Source organism: Equus caballus, chromosome 6 (assembly GCF_041296265.1).
Source record: "Equus caballus isolate H_3958 breed thoroughbred chromosome 6, TB-T2T, whole genome shotgun sequence".
Taxonomy (NCBI): domain Eukaryota; kingdom Metazoa; phylum Chordata; class Mammalia; order Perissodactyla; family Equidae; genus Equus; species Equus caballus.
In genome coordinates, this window is record NC_091689.1 from 55,317,711 (window position 1) to 55,335,743 (window position 18,033).

General features: G+C 39.7%; 2 protein-coding genes across 3 annotated transcripts in view; both read right to left on the minus strand.

Moving 5' to 3' along the window:
- SMCO3 (single-pass membrane protein with coiled-coil domains 3) overlaps nucleotides 1-2,840 on the minus strand; it is a 17,053-nt gene extending 14,213 nt beyond the window's left edge. The window contains exon 1 of the mRNA XM_001501745.5: nucleotides 2,703-2,840. The gene's annotated coding sequence lies outside the window, so the exon portion shown is untranslated. The remainder of the gene's footprint in view (nucleotides 1-2,702) is intronic.
- The window catches only part of ART4 (ADP-ribosyltransferase 4), a 19,877-nt gene extending 3,100 nt beyond the window's left edge, over nucleotides 1-16,777 (minus strand). Inside the window, exons 1-4 of one of the 2 annotated variants that reach the window (XR_011439704.1) lie at nucleotides 16,120-16,705; nucleotides 13,611-14,316; nucleotides 4,690-4,783; nucleotides 2,703-3,989 (exon numbers count right to left, since the gene is read on the minus strand). Coding sequence is in view for 1 of the 2 variants with exons in the window: in XM_014740635.3 (XP_014596121.1) it covers nucleotides 4,692-4,783; nucleotides 13,611-14,316; nucleotides 16,120-16,299 (978 nt within the window). In the remaining variant the exon portion in view is untranslated. Of the gene's footprint in view, nucleotides 1-2,702; nucleotides 4,784-13,610; nucleotides 14,317-16,119 lie in introns of those variants that run through there. The other variant, XM_014740635.3, reaches the window with a different exon arrangement.
- Nucleotides 16,778-18,033: the final 1,256 nt, after the last annotated feature.

Here is an 18,033-nt window from a genome sequence, read left to right on the forward strand (position 1 = left end):
TGTGAGCGTTTGATGGAGAGGGAGGAAGAAAGTACTCTATTTATGTACTTTTTAGTGATTGCCTGAGATGCAATCACTTCCACCAACGTTGCCAGATAACCTCCTTAATCAAGGCTGCTTTGAAGTTGCATTTTTGTTGGCTTCAGCCAAGAGCTCAGCTCTAAAGCCAAGGTTGTCATTGTAATTACCATTGTAATCTTAAATAAGGAATCCCTTCCTTGCTCCCAAATTGTATGACCTTCAGAATGTCCTGTGGTGGGGGCCAAGGGCATTTTGACCATTTCCAGGGCTGAGAGGGCCTGGAAAAAGAATAAATTTCAATACCTTAACTCTGCATTTTCTCTCAGCTGAAACCTGGCTCATTTGCAATAGGGATCCATTAAAAGTTGTTTCATCCTGAGCTGATCTATTTGCTAGCCTCCTCTCAAAAATACACATACATAAAGGGGAGAAGGGAGCTGTGGCTCTCATTTTGCTCCTTTTTCTGGACCTCTACGTGTCCAGGGTTTCACCTGTCTTCTCTTGGTTTTAGCATTGTGTCCTAGGATGTCTCCACAGCTGGGGAATTCACAGGGAAATGAATGGGCAAGGACCAAGAGAAGGCCTGGGACAGAGCCTGTCTGTGAAATGACTGCAAGGAAGATGGGCGGCAGTTGCAGGGAAGTCCTCACCAGATGCCAATGAGAATGGCAGCTAGTGTAGCCCTTTGATGTTAGAGATGGGTGGTGCCTGGTTCAACAAAGATGGGTGGTCCTCAGATGCTACTAGAGCTTGTGATGCTGGTCATCACCCACAGCGTCTCTCATAGACATTTTCCCCCCCGCTAGGTGCCACCAATCTGCCTACTCTGATGACTTCTAGTCTGCTGCTGCTTTCTAGCTTGTGGAAATGTTGGAGAAAAGCTGCATTCTTCTCAAATCTTTTACTCTTATTTAATATTTCTCTCAAATACTTTGGTTTAGGTTTTCTCATTTTCTCTCAATTCCTTCAGGTTTTAAAGAACAAAGTGGGGAAGACGCCCTTGTTTCTATCTTATGCCTGGTTCCACTCCTCCTCTGACGCCATGGGCACAGTATGGTTGAACTGTTTGAAGGAAGCAAATTGGGGAGAAAAAAGTGAATTGCCGTGAAGCAAAACAAAACAAAACACATGGTCATTTACTACAAAAAAATAAAAAGAAAAAAGTCCTGTAATACTTGTAATACCACCCCCCCCCACCCCCCGTTTATCGGCCACCAATGCTTGGTACATCTTGGTGTCTCTGAAAGCATCTACCTCAATAAATGCTTGTTGAATTTTACCAAATCAAGAGCTAGTTTGTTCAGTGTAAGTCAACTTGATTCAGATCATCAGACAACTCAGGCTGAGAATCCTGATTACCCAAGCACATAAAATTCTACAGAAATTTTCTTTCACTAGATTTATTTTTTTTTAAGTAGAAGTAAATAGAGAAAGGCCTGCCCAGGGGCTCAGTGGTTAAGTTCATGCTCTCTGCTTTGGCAGCCCAGGGTTCACAGGTTTGGATCCTGGGCACAGACCTACACATCATTCATCAAGCCATGCTGTGGCAGCATCCCACATACAAAGTAGAGGCAGATTGGCAACAGATGTTAGCTCAGGGCTAATCTTCACCCAAAAAAAAAAAAAAAAGTAAAGTAAGAGTAAATAGAGAACTTCAAGATAATCAGATAGGTATATTAGAACATTGAATTACAAAGATAAAAATAAAATGATAAGTGGGGCCACAATATTTTTTTATACACAAAAAGGAGAGATGCATGCATTGCTTTAATAAATTTACTATAGGAGATAAATACTATGCAACCTTATAGTGTAGTCTTTTTTTAACAAATCACATGAATTTATGCACAATTGAGGGCTATTTTATCTTCAGAAGATACCCCACACCAACAGAGGGGCAGAAATGACAGTGAATTTTTTGAAACTGGTCTCTGAAAGTTTCATGAACTTAGACTTTGAATCGATTTAAATCAACGCTCCACTTCACAGACTTCTTACACCAATACTTTGGACTACGGGGAGAGGTTGAAGGAATGCAAATCACATACATTCAGCCTTCACTAAAACCACAAATCTCTATAATTCAAGAGAATAACTTCTATCTCCAGACATTTGTTCTGTAAAGCAGCAGCAGGAGAGGAAGAGCTAAATTATCTTCTTAAAAACTTGTTTATTCCCTTAAGATCATAATCACATAAATCGCAAGCCTGGAGGGCTTATTAAATATAGATTTCTGGGTTTCTAATTCCATAGATTTGGGTTCAGGCCCTGGAATTCACATTTCTAACTTCAGGGATTCTGATGCTGCTGATACTGGGAGCACGCTTTAAGAGTCAGCAATTTACGAGAATTGTCTTACTCAGAAAACTGTGATTTCTCGTGGAGATCAAATGCTTTAGCTGGCTTTTTAGCTTAACTGAGTGGCTTCAACTTTCCTCTCCAGTCCACATTACTCCTTCACTCCGCCAGACCTCTCTGTTTTCTGACCCTTATTTATGCTGATCATTCCTATATCCCACCTCTATTTTCCACTGAGTTCTTTCTTTTCCATCCATCTGTAGCCCCTCCCCTAAGCCTCAACTCTGATAGAAAGCTGGATCCACCTACAGACCAGAGGAATCTCAGTTTTCTCTAAAGCATTTATTGGTACTCATTTTTAGTGCTAAGCACTTGATACGTACCTGTCCTTCCTCTCACCCCTGGCTCCCACCACGATGTTCCAAGGCCTCGCTCAAATGCTGCCTCCTTCTTGAAGCCTTCCTCACTTCTCTTGCTCAGTTAGAAGAAATCTCTCTTCTGAACTCTCACGCGTGGAAGACTTGGTTTTCTCCTTTCTTTTGGTATTTCTTTTGTGACTCGTTTGTGTTCTTTTCTTAATTTTTCCCAAGAGATCATAAACTTATGAAAGATCTGGCCTAGTTTATTCGACTTTTAATCCCCAGAGTGCTTTGTACATAATATGGCTCAATAAATGCATTGACATGGCACAGAAAAAATATATGCAAGACGTGAGGATGATTTCCTAACTCGTTTCACCACTGCCTCACCAAGGCTTGCTGCTCAACTCGTTCCTGGAGCCATGCCCTCAGGACTCTCTACTAGGTAGCCACTAGCCTGCCAAAGTCCCTGTGCAATGAATCACAGAAATTGTTCGTGTGTATGAAAATTTTATGCTTGCTTTATTAGATGTAGAGGCCAATGCAAGCTAGGTGACAGAGGTGCACTTGGCCCTGTTATTCTCAAAATCCCCATGTAAAGAATGATAGCACTAGATGCCTGAATTCTCTACCAGGTGATTTTATATAGTTAATTCCCCGTTGAATCTCTTCTATCATGACCAGGGCCTTCTGGGAGTCCAAGTGGGGTTAAATGAGCCAATTTCCACTTTTGTTTATTCTTATCCAAATTTCAGAGGGGTAAGTAGCATGGATTTCCAGAATTCAAAGGTATAGAGCTAGCCCTCAGCTTCACTCCAGTTAGCCCAATCCTAGGACCTTGAGCTCATGTAAGACAACCCCCCATTGCCCCACCTATGATGTATGCAACCTCAGAGAAGAGTTGGAGAACGTTCCCTGTTGTGAAGTTTGGTGATTATAGTTCTTTTTGCCTAATTGTTTGAACATAATGGGAAGCCAATAGATCTTTGATCTTTTCTTGGCCATCAGATGTTTTTTTTCTCCTGTATCTTTTCTTTTATCTCTATACACATCCACATACTTTCCTAATAAATGTACTTAAATTTACAATGAAGGCTTAAAATCCAGTTTGCCATGAAGTCCTCTGTAAATTAACGTGTGAATTTAAATTTTAACTTTTGTAATATTTTAACAATGTGTGCAGCACCCCGTTACTGGCAGTAAATGAGATTTCACTGACATCTTTCATTAACTTTCCCTTTTATTTCTCAAGTTTCCATGTTTTCTCCCATCTGAGATGTCACTGGTTTGGTCTTGAATGCTGATAAAAATCTGTGAAGAAAATTCATACCTTGGTTATGTCCCTGAAGCTCAAAGCTTTTCCATTTGATGAAGAGTTTGTTCTTTGCTTTCTAACTCAAGCTTCTTTGATTAGTTCCTATTTAGGACCACTAAATAAAAAATAAAGGAAAGTCCTTATGTTCATCATAACTCCTTCGATTGCTTGAGATAGAAACTGAATTTAAATTATTTAAGCAAAAATATGATTTATTAATTTATGTAATGAAAAAGCCCAGGATATCCAGTTTCAGGCACAGTTGGTTCTAGGGTTCATTTACTCTCATCAGGACTCAGTTTCTTTTTATTTCTCAACTCTTCCTTCATTGTGTTAACTTCATTGTCAAGGAGGTAGAGTCTCCCCTCCCGGTGGCAAGACAGCTGCTGGCAGCTGTGGGCTCGTACTCACTCTACTCTCATTAATCTCCACTCACAAAAAGGGCACCTACCCCACTTCCCATCCAAATTCCAAAAAACTACCATGATTGTATCTCACAGGCTCTGATTGGGTCATTTTTTATTCCAGCATGAATCTCCGTGTTCGTGGAGAAGAAATTACTGCGTTACAGGCCCACTCATAGACAATGAACTGAGCTGGCTCTGGGTCAACTGATAGCTGGGCAGAGGGATTCCCAATGGTACTGAGGGTGACTTGACTGAGATAAAGTAAAAGGGTACAGAGAAAGCAAACCACTTTTATGCTCTGTATTTGGAAGAGATGAAGATGCTGGTCAAAAAGGAGAGAGAAGCAATAACTACAGGAGCGGGGATGCACTTTATGCTGGAATCTGTAAAAACAAATAAAAAAAAGAGATGTTTTAGGTAGCAGAGATTTTTTTTACTACCTCATTTCTCCTTTGATTCACTTTTTTGACTTAGATAATTCCTGATAAAGATATTTGAAGTTAGCTATTTTAAAGAAAGTTTTCTCTTAAATTTGTCTAACAAATTCAGCTTGCTTATTTTGCAGATGAGAAATTAGGCACCAAGAGGTTAAGAGACTGACCTCAGGCTGCCCAGCTAGTTGATGGTAGAAATCTCCTGATTTTCCATCTCTATCATCATCAGCATTATTGCGATCACCATTATCTCCTTATTAATTATCATCACCTGCATCACCATTATGAAAACTCACATTAATTAAGTACATATTCTGTCCCAGGATCTTTTTAAGCACTTGCTCTAAATTTACTCATTTAATCCTCACAACAAAACTACCAGGTATTTGCTCTCATTGTCTTCGTTGTTCAGTGGATAAAACTGTGACACAGACATGTGAAGAAACTTACCAAACATTGCACATCTAGTATGTCGTGTAGGCAGTGTTCAAATTCAGGCAGTCTGGCTTAACTATATTTTTAACCACTGCATTGTCTCTCCATATATAGTAGCCCATTTATAGAATTATTTTATTACAAGATGGGCAAAAAGTATTCACACAATCCTGCTTGGTATGTGTGTGTGTGTGCGTGTATGTGTGTGCTGCCTACATATACACATGCTTCAAAGGAGGTGTGGGAAAGGTTAGCAGCCAGTTAGGTGTGGCTGATGGAAGCAAAACTGGAATATAAAATTATTTTCAGGTGTAACTACTAGCTACTAATTAAGAACAATGGAATGAGGATATAGAATGAGAGGGAAGACGGAGACCTTTTAAAAATGCTCTAACTAAAGAATGGAATCTCCTTTTCAACTAGCCTTCACTGATTTCTTCTTCTTCTTCTTCTCCTTCTCCCCAAAGGCCCCCAGTACATAGTTGTATATTCTAGTTGTAGGTCCTTCTTGTTGTGGCATGTGGAACGCCGACTCAGCATAGCTTGATGAGCGGTGCCGTGTCCAACCCCAGGATCTGAACTGGTGAAATGCTGGGTGGCCTAAGGGGAGTGCAGGAACTTAATCACTTGGCTATGGGGCCGGCCCATTTCACTGATTATTTAGGGTAGAAAAGATGTTTGGGGTAGGAAGACATTCATCTCTGTGATTGTCTCAATATTTGATCATATTGTTTGATAGGATGACCAAATGATGAAGAAATATTTTTCCATTCTTTTCACATAATATATAAAATTCTTTGAGTTTCTTGGAATTTCTATTTTGAATTCTATATATACCAACAGTAATTTTCAAAACCCCAATTTTCACCAATAAGAGAAGACAAGGAAAATTAATAGTGCATACATATTTCTGAGCTTTTGTCAAAGTTTGTGTTAAAATTGCATTATCTGAATTCTCACACAGACCTAGGAACCGTTAATACCACTTTAGCAGGTCATCTGTTAGAGTGATTCTCAAATGTTTTTTGTTTTGTTTTCTCTTCACAGAGGCTGGAGATCACAAGGACCTCCGACCCCACTCTTTCTCTCTTCTTAACGGGATGAGATTCTAATGGAGTATTAGAAAGTATTAACTGATGGTGAAACAATATAACAGAGAAAGATTATGGGTTTTGGGGGTGATTCGCTTTGGTGTTGAAGCTCTGCCCCTAGCTGTTTGACTTTGACCATGTTAGTTGCTTTCATTGGGCCTCAGTTTTCCCCTCTGTAAAATGAGAGCATCTCGAGGTTTTTGGAAATACTGTGATCACTACCACTGCTCTTCACTTTGCTTCATGGCTATTGCGATGATGCTCAAAGAAGAGACAAACATGTAGGCGTTATTATGTTGTAATTGTACTCATCCTTCAAAACCACCTCTTAAGCCCCCACCCTAATTACCAGGATATTAAAAATAGCTTATTTTAATGTTATTTTCTCAGGTTAAAGTAGCTTTTCTTTCCTCTCTTGTTACTTTTTCTCTACCACTCCTATGGTTGTTATCATTTCTACCTCTAAATATTATTATTTTTTACACAGCCAATATTTTTACTTAGAAGAAGAAATGAAAAACATCTGTGAATTAAATTAATTACAATCTACAAAGTCTTTCATTTGAGGATACCTCATACTAATTTTACTTTTGTATTTGTCTTTTCTTTTCTTCTAGACTATCCACTCAATGCTTTTTATTCCCTCTGTACCCTAGTACAGTATTTTTCAAATTGGAGGTTGTGATCCTTTAATGGTTTGTGACATCAGTTTAATAGGTCATAACCATCCCTCTTTAATAATGGAATAAAATGGGTTAGAATAAAAAACACCAGAGTTACACTGCCTAACTTTAACTATTGTCTTGTTATATATGCATTTGTGTGTGTATATTTGTATATTTATGTGTGTGAAAAGGGAATTGTAATGTAAGTAGTCACCATCGCAGAAGATTGAAACTTATGGTAGCTTCTCCATAATATTTTTGAATGAACAAATACATCTCCTGAAAGCAATCTACAGAGAATTATCCTGGACTTTTTGTCAGAAAACCTGGGAAAGGATCCTACTTTTGTCACTTATAAAGTATTTGAATGATCTTACACAAACCATTTAGCCTCTCTAAACCTCAGATTCACATCAGTATAGTGGAGTCAACAACCCAATGTACAGGGTGGTTGTAAGAATTAAACAGATAATGTATGTGAAAGCCTTTTGTAAACTAAATTGCTTCACAAATATCATTTTAATAGTGTAGTATAACCTAATTTTGATCACTTCAGCTCTAGGGTATATAGTCTGGGGAGAAATACATAATTATTATACTTTTTATTTCATGAAGTCTGAATATGTGAGTTATATCAGGTTGTTCAGAAAAAAATATTCAATCTCTTGAAAAAAAGCAGAAAAAGGTAAAAATGACATGCAGTATATCTAGTCAACATAGTATTTGGAGGCAAAGTCTGTCTCTAGCTTCTTTCTATAAATCTTTTAGAATGTTAATCATTTAGAATGTTATCGAAGAAAAAGTTGGCCCTCAAAAAATGGTAAGCGTTACTTCTTGTCTCTTCTTTCATTTCTATTCTTGTTATCAATATCACTGAAGCACATGCTTGTGCCATTAAACATTATCCAACTTCCATGTGCAAGGTACTTTCCCAGGGTTTTCCAACTGTGTTTGAGAGACTGGACACCAAGTACTATCACAATATTCCCTCTAGGCAAGTCTTGCCCCCATTTTATAAATGAAGAAACAGGCTCAGCAATTGTCATTTACACAAGGCCGTGCAGCTACTAATGTATACCCAGCTCTTACAGACTCCAAAGTCTGTTCACTCTCCACTGTGCAATGTGGTCTCCCAGATTCATTCAGTTACTCATTCTTTCATCTATTCGTCTGAGAGACACTCTACTTCAAGGTGAATGTGACCCACAAATAGGGAAAACTAATTTGAGATAATTGAAGCCCAGAGCAAAAGAAAACAGGAAACAGGAAGTTAATAAAATAAAAAATAATAATGGTAATATTAATAGTAGATAAAAAGTTTGAGTACTTATCTTATGTGTTAGATACTGTTCTAAGAGCTTTTACATTCAGTAATTCATTTTATTCTCACCAGAATCTTATAAGGTAGGTTTTATTAAAAAAAAATTATTCCTATCTTACATGTAAGGAAACTGAGGCACAGGGGCCGGCCCGGTGGCACAGCGGTTAAGTTCGCACGTTCTGCTTCGTGGCCCGGGGTTCGCTGGTTCAGATCCCGGGTGTGGACATGGCACTGCTTGGCAAGCCATGCTGTGGTAGGCGTCCCACATATAAAGCAGAGGAAGATGGGCACGGGTGTTAGCTCAGGGCCAGTCTCCCTCAGCAGAAGGAAGAGGATTGGCAGCAGTTAGCTCAGGGTTAATCTTCCTCAAAAAAATAAAATAAAATAAAATAAAAAGAAGAAACTGAGGCATAGAGAGATTAAGCCATTTGCCCATGTTCTCACTGCTAGTTACTGGCAAGGTTAACATGTAAAACCAGGCTTACTACAAACAATGGACTATGTTTTTCTAGAAACATGCTTAAGAATTTTGATTATGTGAAACATTTTAACAAATAAATCCCTCTTCTTTGTGACTCCAATGATTCAGAACAGAGCATGTATTTGTGTGTCTACAGATTTTTGGCACAGATTGTTTTGCTGAAACAGGCGACATTTAAGGGCAAATAATTAACATAATGTATTTTGAGTCTTCCAAGGGCATGAAAACATCTGTTTCTATGGTAACCAGTATGGGTCATATGAGGGATGAGAGAAGAACTAGAAGGAAAAGGTGTTAGTTTAGAAAGTCTTAAACAATTTTTCTTTTGCAAATTCACTTCCTTATATGTATTACGCTGCTAATTTGACCGTTTGACTGTCTGAAGGCAACAGATTCCTGGGAAATCTTTGAACTTGAGAACTTCAGTGACAAGTTAACAGAACGAATTTTGAAATAAATTGAAGGACTAGAATGCTCTTTAATCTACTGTCTCTTCACTGGGAGAATTAGTGTCCTAGCTGGCCAGTTCTAAAGGTCTTCATGTTATCTTTCAAATACCACATCTGTCAGATTAAGAGGGAACAGGAGAGGAAACATAAGTTGTCTGCTCATAGGGACTTTCGGGGACACAGAATAGCCTGCAGCTTCTGCTAGTGAAAAAACGGAAAGGATAAGAAACAGTCTCCTGAGATGACTCCAGTTTCATGAGGAATTCGATATCGGTACTCCAGAACACCATCCGTGAGCTCCTAGGCTGAGGTGAGTGGTACAGTCCAGGAGATTGGTTGGGAGAAGTAAAGCGGACACTAGCAGTTATCTAGAAAATCAGGTCTGAGGAGAGTGCCGAAGGGGAGCAGAAGATGCCACTCCAAAATATGCCTCTTTGGCATAAAGATTATTTTGAGCAGAAAGCAATCAAGACCCAGAGACTCAGGAAAAGCTTTCTTCTTCCCAATTAACTGCCTAAAAGAGTGTGGAAAGAGGTCCTGCACCAGGAAGAGAGCTATACCGGAGATGACTTTCTCACCCGAGAGACTTCTCTGTATGGCAGGGAAAACATTTGCTCACCAAACATTTTCTCTTCTCCTCTCCCTGTGAATTGTCTTCCTCCCTTTTGAAGCCCCAGACCTTTATCCCTTTCCTTAGCTCAGGATGGTGTATAAGCCTCAAGTGCCTGGCTGCCTTTGAATCTCATATTTTTACGGGGCTCCCATACATATGAAACTAAATTTTTTTTTCTCTTGTTAATCCTTTTATTACAGGAGGATCTCAGGCAAAGACCTAGAAGGGTAGAGAGAAAACTATTTTTCTTCCCCTACAGTACATTGATCTTAGTCCAAACTAGTGAAAGACTCCTAGATAAGAAAAACGCTCCACTTCCCTCCTCCCATTGTTCGTGTATGGATTAAACCAATACTGCTTCAGGATGTTGGGATAAATAGAGTATTATTTATCAGTTAACAGACATGGCTTAAAGTTTCAGACATAGCTTACTCATTGCAAAAAAACACTGCAGCTAATAGATGAAAGCATTCTGAAGCCTATCAAACTTTTTCTTTTTAATCAGTAGAGTTAGGTGGATATTGGTTTTGTCCATTCCAAGTCTACATAGTCTTTTTATCCTTCACTAAAGTGACTGTGCTAACCATCAGCAAATGGCAGATTAGGCTCAGGTAAGGTGAAACCAGAGGATGGAGCAGCTTTCTCTGCAACCTTCAGTCAGAGCCCAGAGTCAAAGGAAAAATGACATCCCTGCAGCTCGAGCTCATTCCTTTCCCTCTTACACCCTCCCAGATAGCTTTATACCTATGCTGGCTGGGAAGACACTTCAGTTCCAGCTCTTGGCCTATCATCAATGTCTCTGACCAAAATGCCACCCTCTGAGAGCAGTGGTATTTTTATTCTGCCATTTACAATCCCTTTTCCCAAAGCCAACCAAGCTGCTAATTGGTGAATTTCTAGGAAAAATTTAGATATAGTAATTCACATTGAAAGTGACCATATTCCAGGGCATTTACGTTGTGGCTGCAGCTCCTTGCTCTTGACTAGGGGTTGAACCTTCTAGCATATTTTTTCTTTCTAGCAGATATTGGAACTGCTTTTAGTCAAATGAGTTATATGGTCACCTGACCCAAGGCCAGATCACTCAAGAGATGTGAAAGAGAATGCTTCATTTATTCATGCACTTATTCAGTAAATACAGGTTGAGCATCTCTATGTGCCAGGGGACTAAAGTTAATAATAATTAACACTTATTTACCATTTGTTAAATGCTAGGGAATGTAGAAATAACTTATTATTTTATTTTATTTCATTTTATCTTCACAAGAGCCCTGTGAGTCTCTATTCTGATGCTTACTATATAGATAAAGAAACTTAGAGTTTAAGCAACTTGACTGAGTACACAGCTAAAAAGTGGTACGAGTTGGATATGAAACCAGACAGAGTGGATCTGGAGTCAAACTGTCTGGATTCCATGCCAAGCTCTTAAATACTATGTAGTCATGGTCCTGCCCACAAACGGCTTACAGAGCAACACAATGTAATATGCATGGCTACCCCAGCTAAGCCTTAACTCAAAACCCAGTTAAAGCTGCAGTTTAGTAGTTTTGCCACAGGAAACCAAAGATCTTTAGTTTTGCGGGGAGGGTCTTGAGATATTTTTCTTTGAGATGTATAGAGTGGCAGAATGTGGATAAGAGTTTCTGTCATATACTCCTCTCCCTCACTTTCCTACTCCTTGACATAAATGTTTTACAACTTTTCACCTAACAGATTTTACAGGGTTCATTAATCTAGTAGAAAAATTGTCCATCTCAACTTCATGAGGAGAATGAAGCAACAGTGTCCCAGTCAGTCTTGGTTCCAAAGAATCCTGGAACCTAGCTGTGAATGTTCTCACTTGTTATCAAATTCTTAGTTTTCTTCATATTCTACTCTGGTCTTTCATTCTCCTCCGCAAACACTAATCTCTTGGGTCTGTGGAGCAGACACTCGTTTTGCTCACATTGCTGCCTGCCTGGCTGCTGAGGAGAGGAAGGAGGAGATAAAGGTGTTGATAGTCGCCTCTCCCCAGGCCTGTGTTTGCAGATATGGCAGAGGGAGCAGGCCCTAGAACTCAGTGTGGATGCCAGTTTGAGGACCTTTGCAACAATACGACCCTGAAATGTTTGAGAATTGCAGACAGCCTGAATTATGAACAGCACCAATAATGACAGAGTAGAGAAAGCGTCAGAGGTATTTCAAAGGTAGACACTGCAGCTGAGTTGCAGGTAACTGTGAGTATGGACGAATGCACGTGTGGATAAGGACCATCTTTTTCCTTCTGAATCAAACAGGACACAGTATTTGCTACAGAACCACTGCTCTGTGAAACGACTGTGGCTGCCAACAATCAGGATGAAATGGAATCAGTCACACTCTTTTGTTCCTCTTAAGAAGATTTGCCTTGAGCTAACATCTGTTGCCAATCTTCCTCTTGTTTGCTGAGGAAGAGTCACCTCGAGCTAACATCTGTTAGTATTATTCTGGAAATGGCTAACGTCTGTTGCCAATCTTCCTTTTTTTTGTATGTGAGCCACGGCCATAGCACGGCCACTGATGAGTGGTGTATGTCCCGCCCAGGAACTGAACCCAGCCTGCTGAAGTGGAGCATGCCAAACTTAACCACTAGGCCACCGGGGCTGACCCCAGCCACATGTTTTTCTAAAAAAAGAGCTTAACAATTTTTATTTTGTATTGTGATATCTCTAATTGCTTCCACTTCAGTTCATTTTTCACAATATCATCAGAGCTCTCACTAAAGTACTGATCTAATTGATGCTCCATTGCTTAAAAACTTCTAATGACTTCTCCTTACCTACAGCATGAAGTTCAAAAGTCCTTAGCTTGGAATATAGGAGATTTTACAGTTTGGCCCCATCAGAACTCTCCTGGCCCAGTCAATCTCCTCCTCTCTTTTAACTCCTAGCTCTTCCTAGTCTTACACATCCTACATTCCAGCCATCCGTACTGATGGAGATCCCCTGAAAATCCCAGGCTGTTTGAAATCTCTGTGATCCAGCATATACTGTTTTCTGCTTGGCGTAACTTTTCCTCTCTTCTTTCACTGAAAACCCCCATTCCTACTTCAAGTCCCATGTGATCCTCTGTTGTAAAGCCTTCCCCACTTTCCCCAAAGAGAATGAGTAGCTTCCTGCACTGGGCAGCCATATTGCCTAAATATCTGGTGTATTACCTAGTACTTTTGTGTATAAACACCTGTTCATATTTCCATTTCTCATTAGACTAAAGATCCTCCCAGGATAGTTATTTTGCTTTATTTGTTTTATATCACACGGGGCCTCTGTCCTAGTTCCTGGATTATAGAAGAAGGTTAATAGATAAACATGCATAAATAAGTCTTGCCTCCTCCTCTACTTTTAGCACTCCTTCTTCATGAAATGACCATGACAAAAGAAAAACGTTGAGGGAGAAGGTAAAAATGCTAGATTTCATGCGCTATCTTTTTCAGTAGAGGTTTGCGCTCTCTGTCTAGAATGCCCCACACATTAGTGCCGTTGCAGAAACACATTTTCCTAGAGATAGTTGAGGAGAAAGAAGAGAGGGGAAATAGAGAAATAAGGCAACTTTTCTCTACTCTTTCAGTTCTACCATTACTAAAAGCCAATTTTCTTGTTTTTGGCCTTTTTCCACCAAGCCCAGTCAGAAAAATAGCTTTTATAAAAGAATAGTGCTCTGTGATCCTGATAAGAGCGGATTCAGCTTAGATCAATAATAATACCTTTTAGTAGCTGACAGTTATATGTGCTCTGGTTCCCAGTTGACCGCAACTGCAACCAATTTCCTCTTGGGTGGTAGCTCATATTTACAACTTTAAACAACTCATAGGGAGGGACCAGGACCTTCTTGAGAGAGAAGTCTTGTAGAGGTGCACCCAGGCAGGTAAATATGGTAAACAGAGTTTCGTTCCCAAACTTCTGTGCCTCTTCTCTTAGAAGGGAGGTGGAGAGGAATTGGCCAAATCGAATAATGGCGCCTGTGTAGGCTTTCCAGGAGACATTCTTCACCTCATGATGCACCTCATAACACAGAGAGTCATTCTTCCTGACAATGTCTTCCCTCAGCAGCTGGATTGCAGTGGTCAGGTAGTAGTGTAGATATTTGAAACAGAATGAATGTTCATACTGCTCTGGAGACATAGCAGCACTGGCCATGGCTCTAGCAAAGTCCGAGCGAATGTTGTCGTTTGATGAATAAAGCAAAACAGCCACAGCGTGTGTGATATTCATGTTCTTGGGGAGAGCTTTTTCTTGATTCAGCAAGGTTAAGTGGGCTTTCTGCCAGACATTGAAATAATTCCTACTGGCTTTTAGTTCTTTTGTGAAATAATCTCCTTGATTTAGTGCCTCCATGACCTCTTGGCTGCAGCCTTGGTACTGATCATCAAAGGAACCTGGTGCCAAATCAAAGTCGATTTTAATTGCAACCTGTAAGCAAAGAAAAATTTTGATTTTAATTTTTCAGATCAGATGGTGAATGTGGTGGCAGATTTGCTATATTCTATAAGGCCAAGTCTTTTCCTCGAAACCAATATTTGCTGAAGTAAGGTTCAGTCATAGTCATTACACTGCTGTAGTCCTTTCTGCGTCAGTGACCTGTGTTAGAGATTGAATTCAATTAGGTAAATATCACTGAATGTTCAAAAAACTCATCTCCCCAGGGAGGAAGTGACCCTTTTTGTATCACTGAAAACTGTATTTTTGCATATTGGTACTTTGAAGAAAAAAATTAATAACCTTAAAATTTAATTATACTTTCTGTTTCCTCTACTGACCCCCTTCACATTCTCTCACGGGTGTTTTAAGGAATATCTCTTTTATGGATACCTAAACCCTGTATTAAGTCTTTGAACTTTATTTAAGAAAAGACTTAAGTGATGAGTAATGTTGGGTTCTCCAAGAGGGTGCCCAGTAAATAACAACCCTCTCTTCTGCCCAGGTTTTGAAAACAATTAGAAAAAAAAAGAGCAAATATGAAGGCTAAAATATCATTTTTACTACTGAACGAGGCCATGTTGGAGCACACATCTTTAGGTCTGATGGTAAGTGGGCTTGTTAAGAGTAAACCCCAGAACGAGGCAGCCTTGTCTGCTCAGCTGCAGGCACTATTGGATTGTGGCCTCCCCAGGTAAGATCTTTGCCATGGAGGAATGCAGAACTCATGCCCTTTGCCATCAGGCTAACTCCCAGGAGAAAGAAGAGTCAGCTTATTCTTCCTGATGTTACCACCAAGTAAATTTGCCCGCCTCCAGGGGAGCTGTGTGAGGAAAAGGATTGGACAGTGGTCAGGAGTATGCCTAGGAAAGTCCTTCCTCTTAGTAACCAAGAGTTGGAAAAAAAATATTTTCTCACGGGTAGCCAATTGAATATTACTTATTGATGTCTAGTGGGTGTCAAACTGAAGTTAGACGTTTGAATACAAGTTCATTAAGTATTGTCAGTCTATCATGTAGAGCCATATTTTCAGTTTTCTAAATTCCAAGATATTTCCTTCTTGGCAAAGAAATGATGCTTTTCTAACAAACAATATTCATTGAAAGATATTTTAAGAGATAACATTCTATCCAGTCCACGTCAAGGGCGTTGCAGCTGGAACTCAAAAACATACCATTTGATATTTTTTACCATCTTATTTAGGATGAGAAGTCATCCAGTTATGTGCCAACTGGAACGATTTTTTAAGACTGCTTAAATGATTTTAACCAATAACTCTTTACAGCAGGTTTATGAATAGGTCTACAGAATCTATTTAAGCGAAAACAAAACAAAATCAATAACATTATGTCTGTCAAATATAGAAAACTCTAAAACTTTACTATGTTACTAGATCTCAAATCTGTACTCAATCTCTTAACATTAGGTTATTTTTCATTATATAGAACTTTCGGTTACAATACTTCTTTAGAGTCGATCCATATGGTACTGTCTAAAGCCAAATAGACCTCAATTATTTTGCATTATTTGTCCTACAGAGGTAATGTTTTACTTAAGTTTTACGGAAAATCAAGAAAATAATGCCATAAGTCTAGCTCCCATAATACCAAATTTGTAGACTTAAAGAATTCCACAAGTTTTAATAGTTGTTTTCAACACTCTTCACTAGCACTATTTGTTAAAATGCCTGAATGAAATTAGATCCCAAGTGACTGAAGGTCATTTAAAGGTTGTCACCAGCAGAATGCTTGATTGAAGCACTGACCATAAAGAGACACCTCCTCGGTTGCACCCTACCTCAGAACTCCCCGTGGGTCTCTGCAGGCCAGACAACAGCAGCAGGAGAAGCTGCCCTCTAAGGAGCCAGATTCCCATGGCAGGGGCCGCAGAAGTTGGGAGAAGAATCCTCCTGCATCTGTTGGTCAATGGACAGCCTTTGCTTGTGTTAAAAGTACTTCTTCGCTCTTGCAGCTTCATCCTGAAATGAAGTTCTCAGATTTCTCCTTTGGGGTTTTCTTTGGGTGAGTCTCAGCAAAAACTTCCCTTGTTTATGTCTATCTTAAGACTCCTGTGGACCACCACCAACCGGCACTTTTTCCGAGCGAAGAAATCAACTCCAACTTATTTGCAAAACTGAAAGCTCTGTGAAATAGCCAGACGTATACACCAAATAAGAGGTTCTAAAGTGAACTTGAGTTAGTTTCCAATAAAAAAAAAATCCCCTCTCTAGTCTGTATGTGGAAGAACTCCAAAGGTCTGTTGAAGGTCAGGCTCAGCAGCCCAGCCTTCACTTTGTCAGGAAGGCAGAAGAAGGCATGCGCTGTACAGTGTTTAAGGCCAAGTGGCATTATCTTGAACTGCAGGCTTCCATTGCAAGTGATATGATTGCCTCATGCAGGTCACGGGAAAGATGCTCCCTCCAGTTGGGCCTATGTCTGACTTATCTGATGCTGCTGACAGGCCCTGCCCAGCATGGGTTGTCATGAAGCAGCACACCTTTTAGCGTTACTGTCAAAGAGAAGGCTCTCTCTGCTGCTTTTCCATGGTGCTTTGAAACTCTCCAATCCAAAAATTATACCTGTCGGGGTCATAGCTCTTTACTGTTTTCTCTTCTGAGGGCTTCAGATCCTCTATCCACATTATTCAGTCTATTATGAATTAGATTCATTGACTACTTTTTCAAGATAGCTTCTAGACAGCTGACATCAATCAAAAGTAGGTTCCAGCACGCTAAATTAATCCAGTGCAGGGGTTCTCTTCAACATTCTCTCTTAGGCAGTTCCCTTTCTAGTCTGAACATCCTCCATTTCCAATTCTTGGAATAATTGTTTTTCTTGCAAATCTTTCCCATTTAGACTTCCTGATTTATTATTTAACTATGAAGGGAAACTAAATCCTGTTCTTGGAAATTCTGGTATTTTTTTTTCAGCACCCTAAATATTTTTTAATCTAGATTTTCTGATCATCGCTGCAGTTGTGTCTCATTATAAAAGTTCAGAAATCTAGAAATGTGCAAAGGAGGAAACAAAATTACCCATAATCCGTCACCTGGAGAAAAGTACTCATTAGATGTAGATTTTTTTTTTCTGGGAAAGATTTGCTCTGAGCTAATATCTGTTGCCAGTCTTCTTCCTTTGTTTCCTCCCCAAAGCCACATACATAGTTGTGTTTTAGTTGTAAGTCCTTCTTGTTCTTCTGTGTGAGCCACCGCCGCAGCATGGCTACTGATGGATGACTAGTGTGGTTCTACCACCCAGGGACTAAACCCGGGCCCCTGAAGCAGAACCTGCTGGAATGTGACTGCTAGACCATTAGGACTGGCTCTAAATTTTGGTTTTCTACACACACACACACACACACATTCCAGGACTGAAATAATATAGTATACAATTTTTCATACTTTTTTTTTTTTTGCTGAGGAAGATTAGCCCTAAGCTAACATTTCTTGCCAATCTTCCTCATTTTTTGCTGAGGAAGATTTGCCCTGAGCTAGCATCTGTGCCAATCTTCCCTAACTTTATATGTGGGTTACCGTCACAGCATGGCTGATGAGTGGTGTAGGTCCATGCCTGGATCCAAACCTGTGAACCCGGGCTGCCGAAGTGGAATGTGCTGAACTTAACCACTAGGCCATGGACTTGTGCCATACTGTTTTCTCCTTAATGTTTTCCTGTAAACGTGTCCCAATACAATTTAGTACTTATTGAAAAA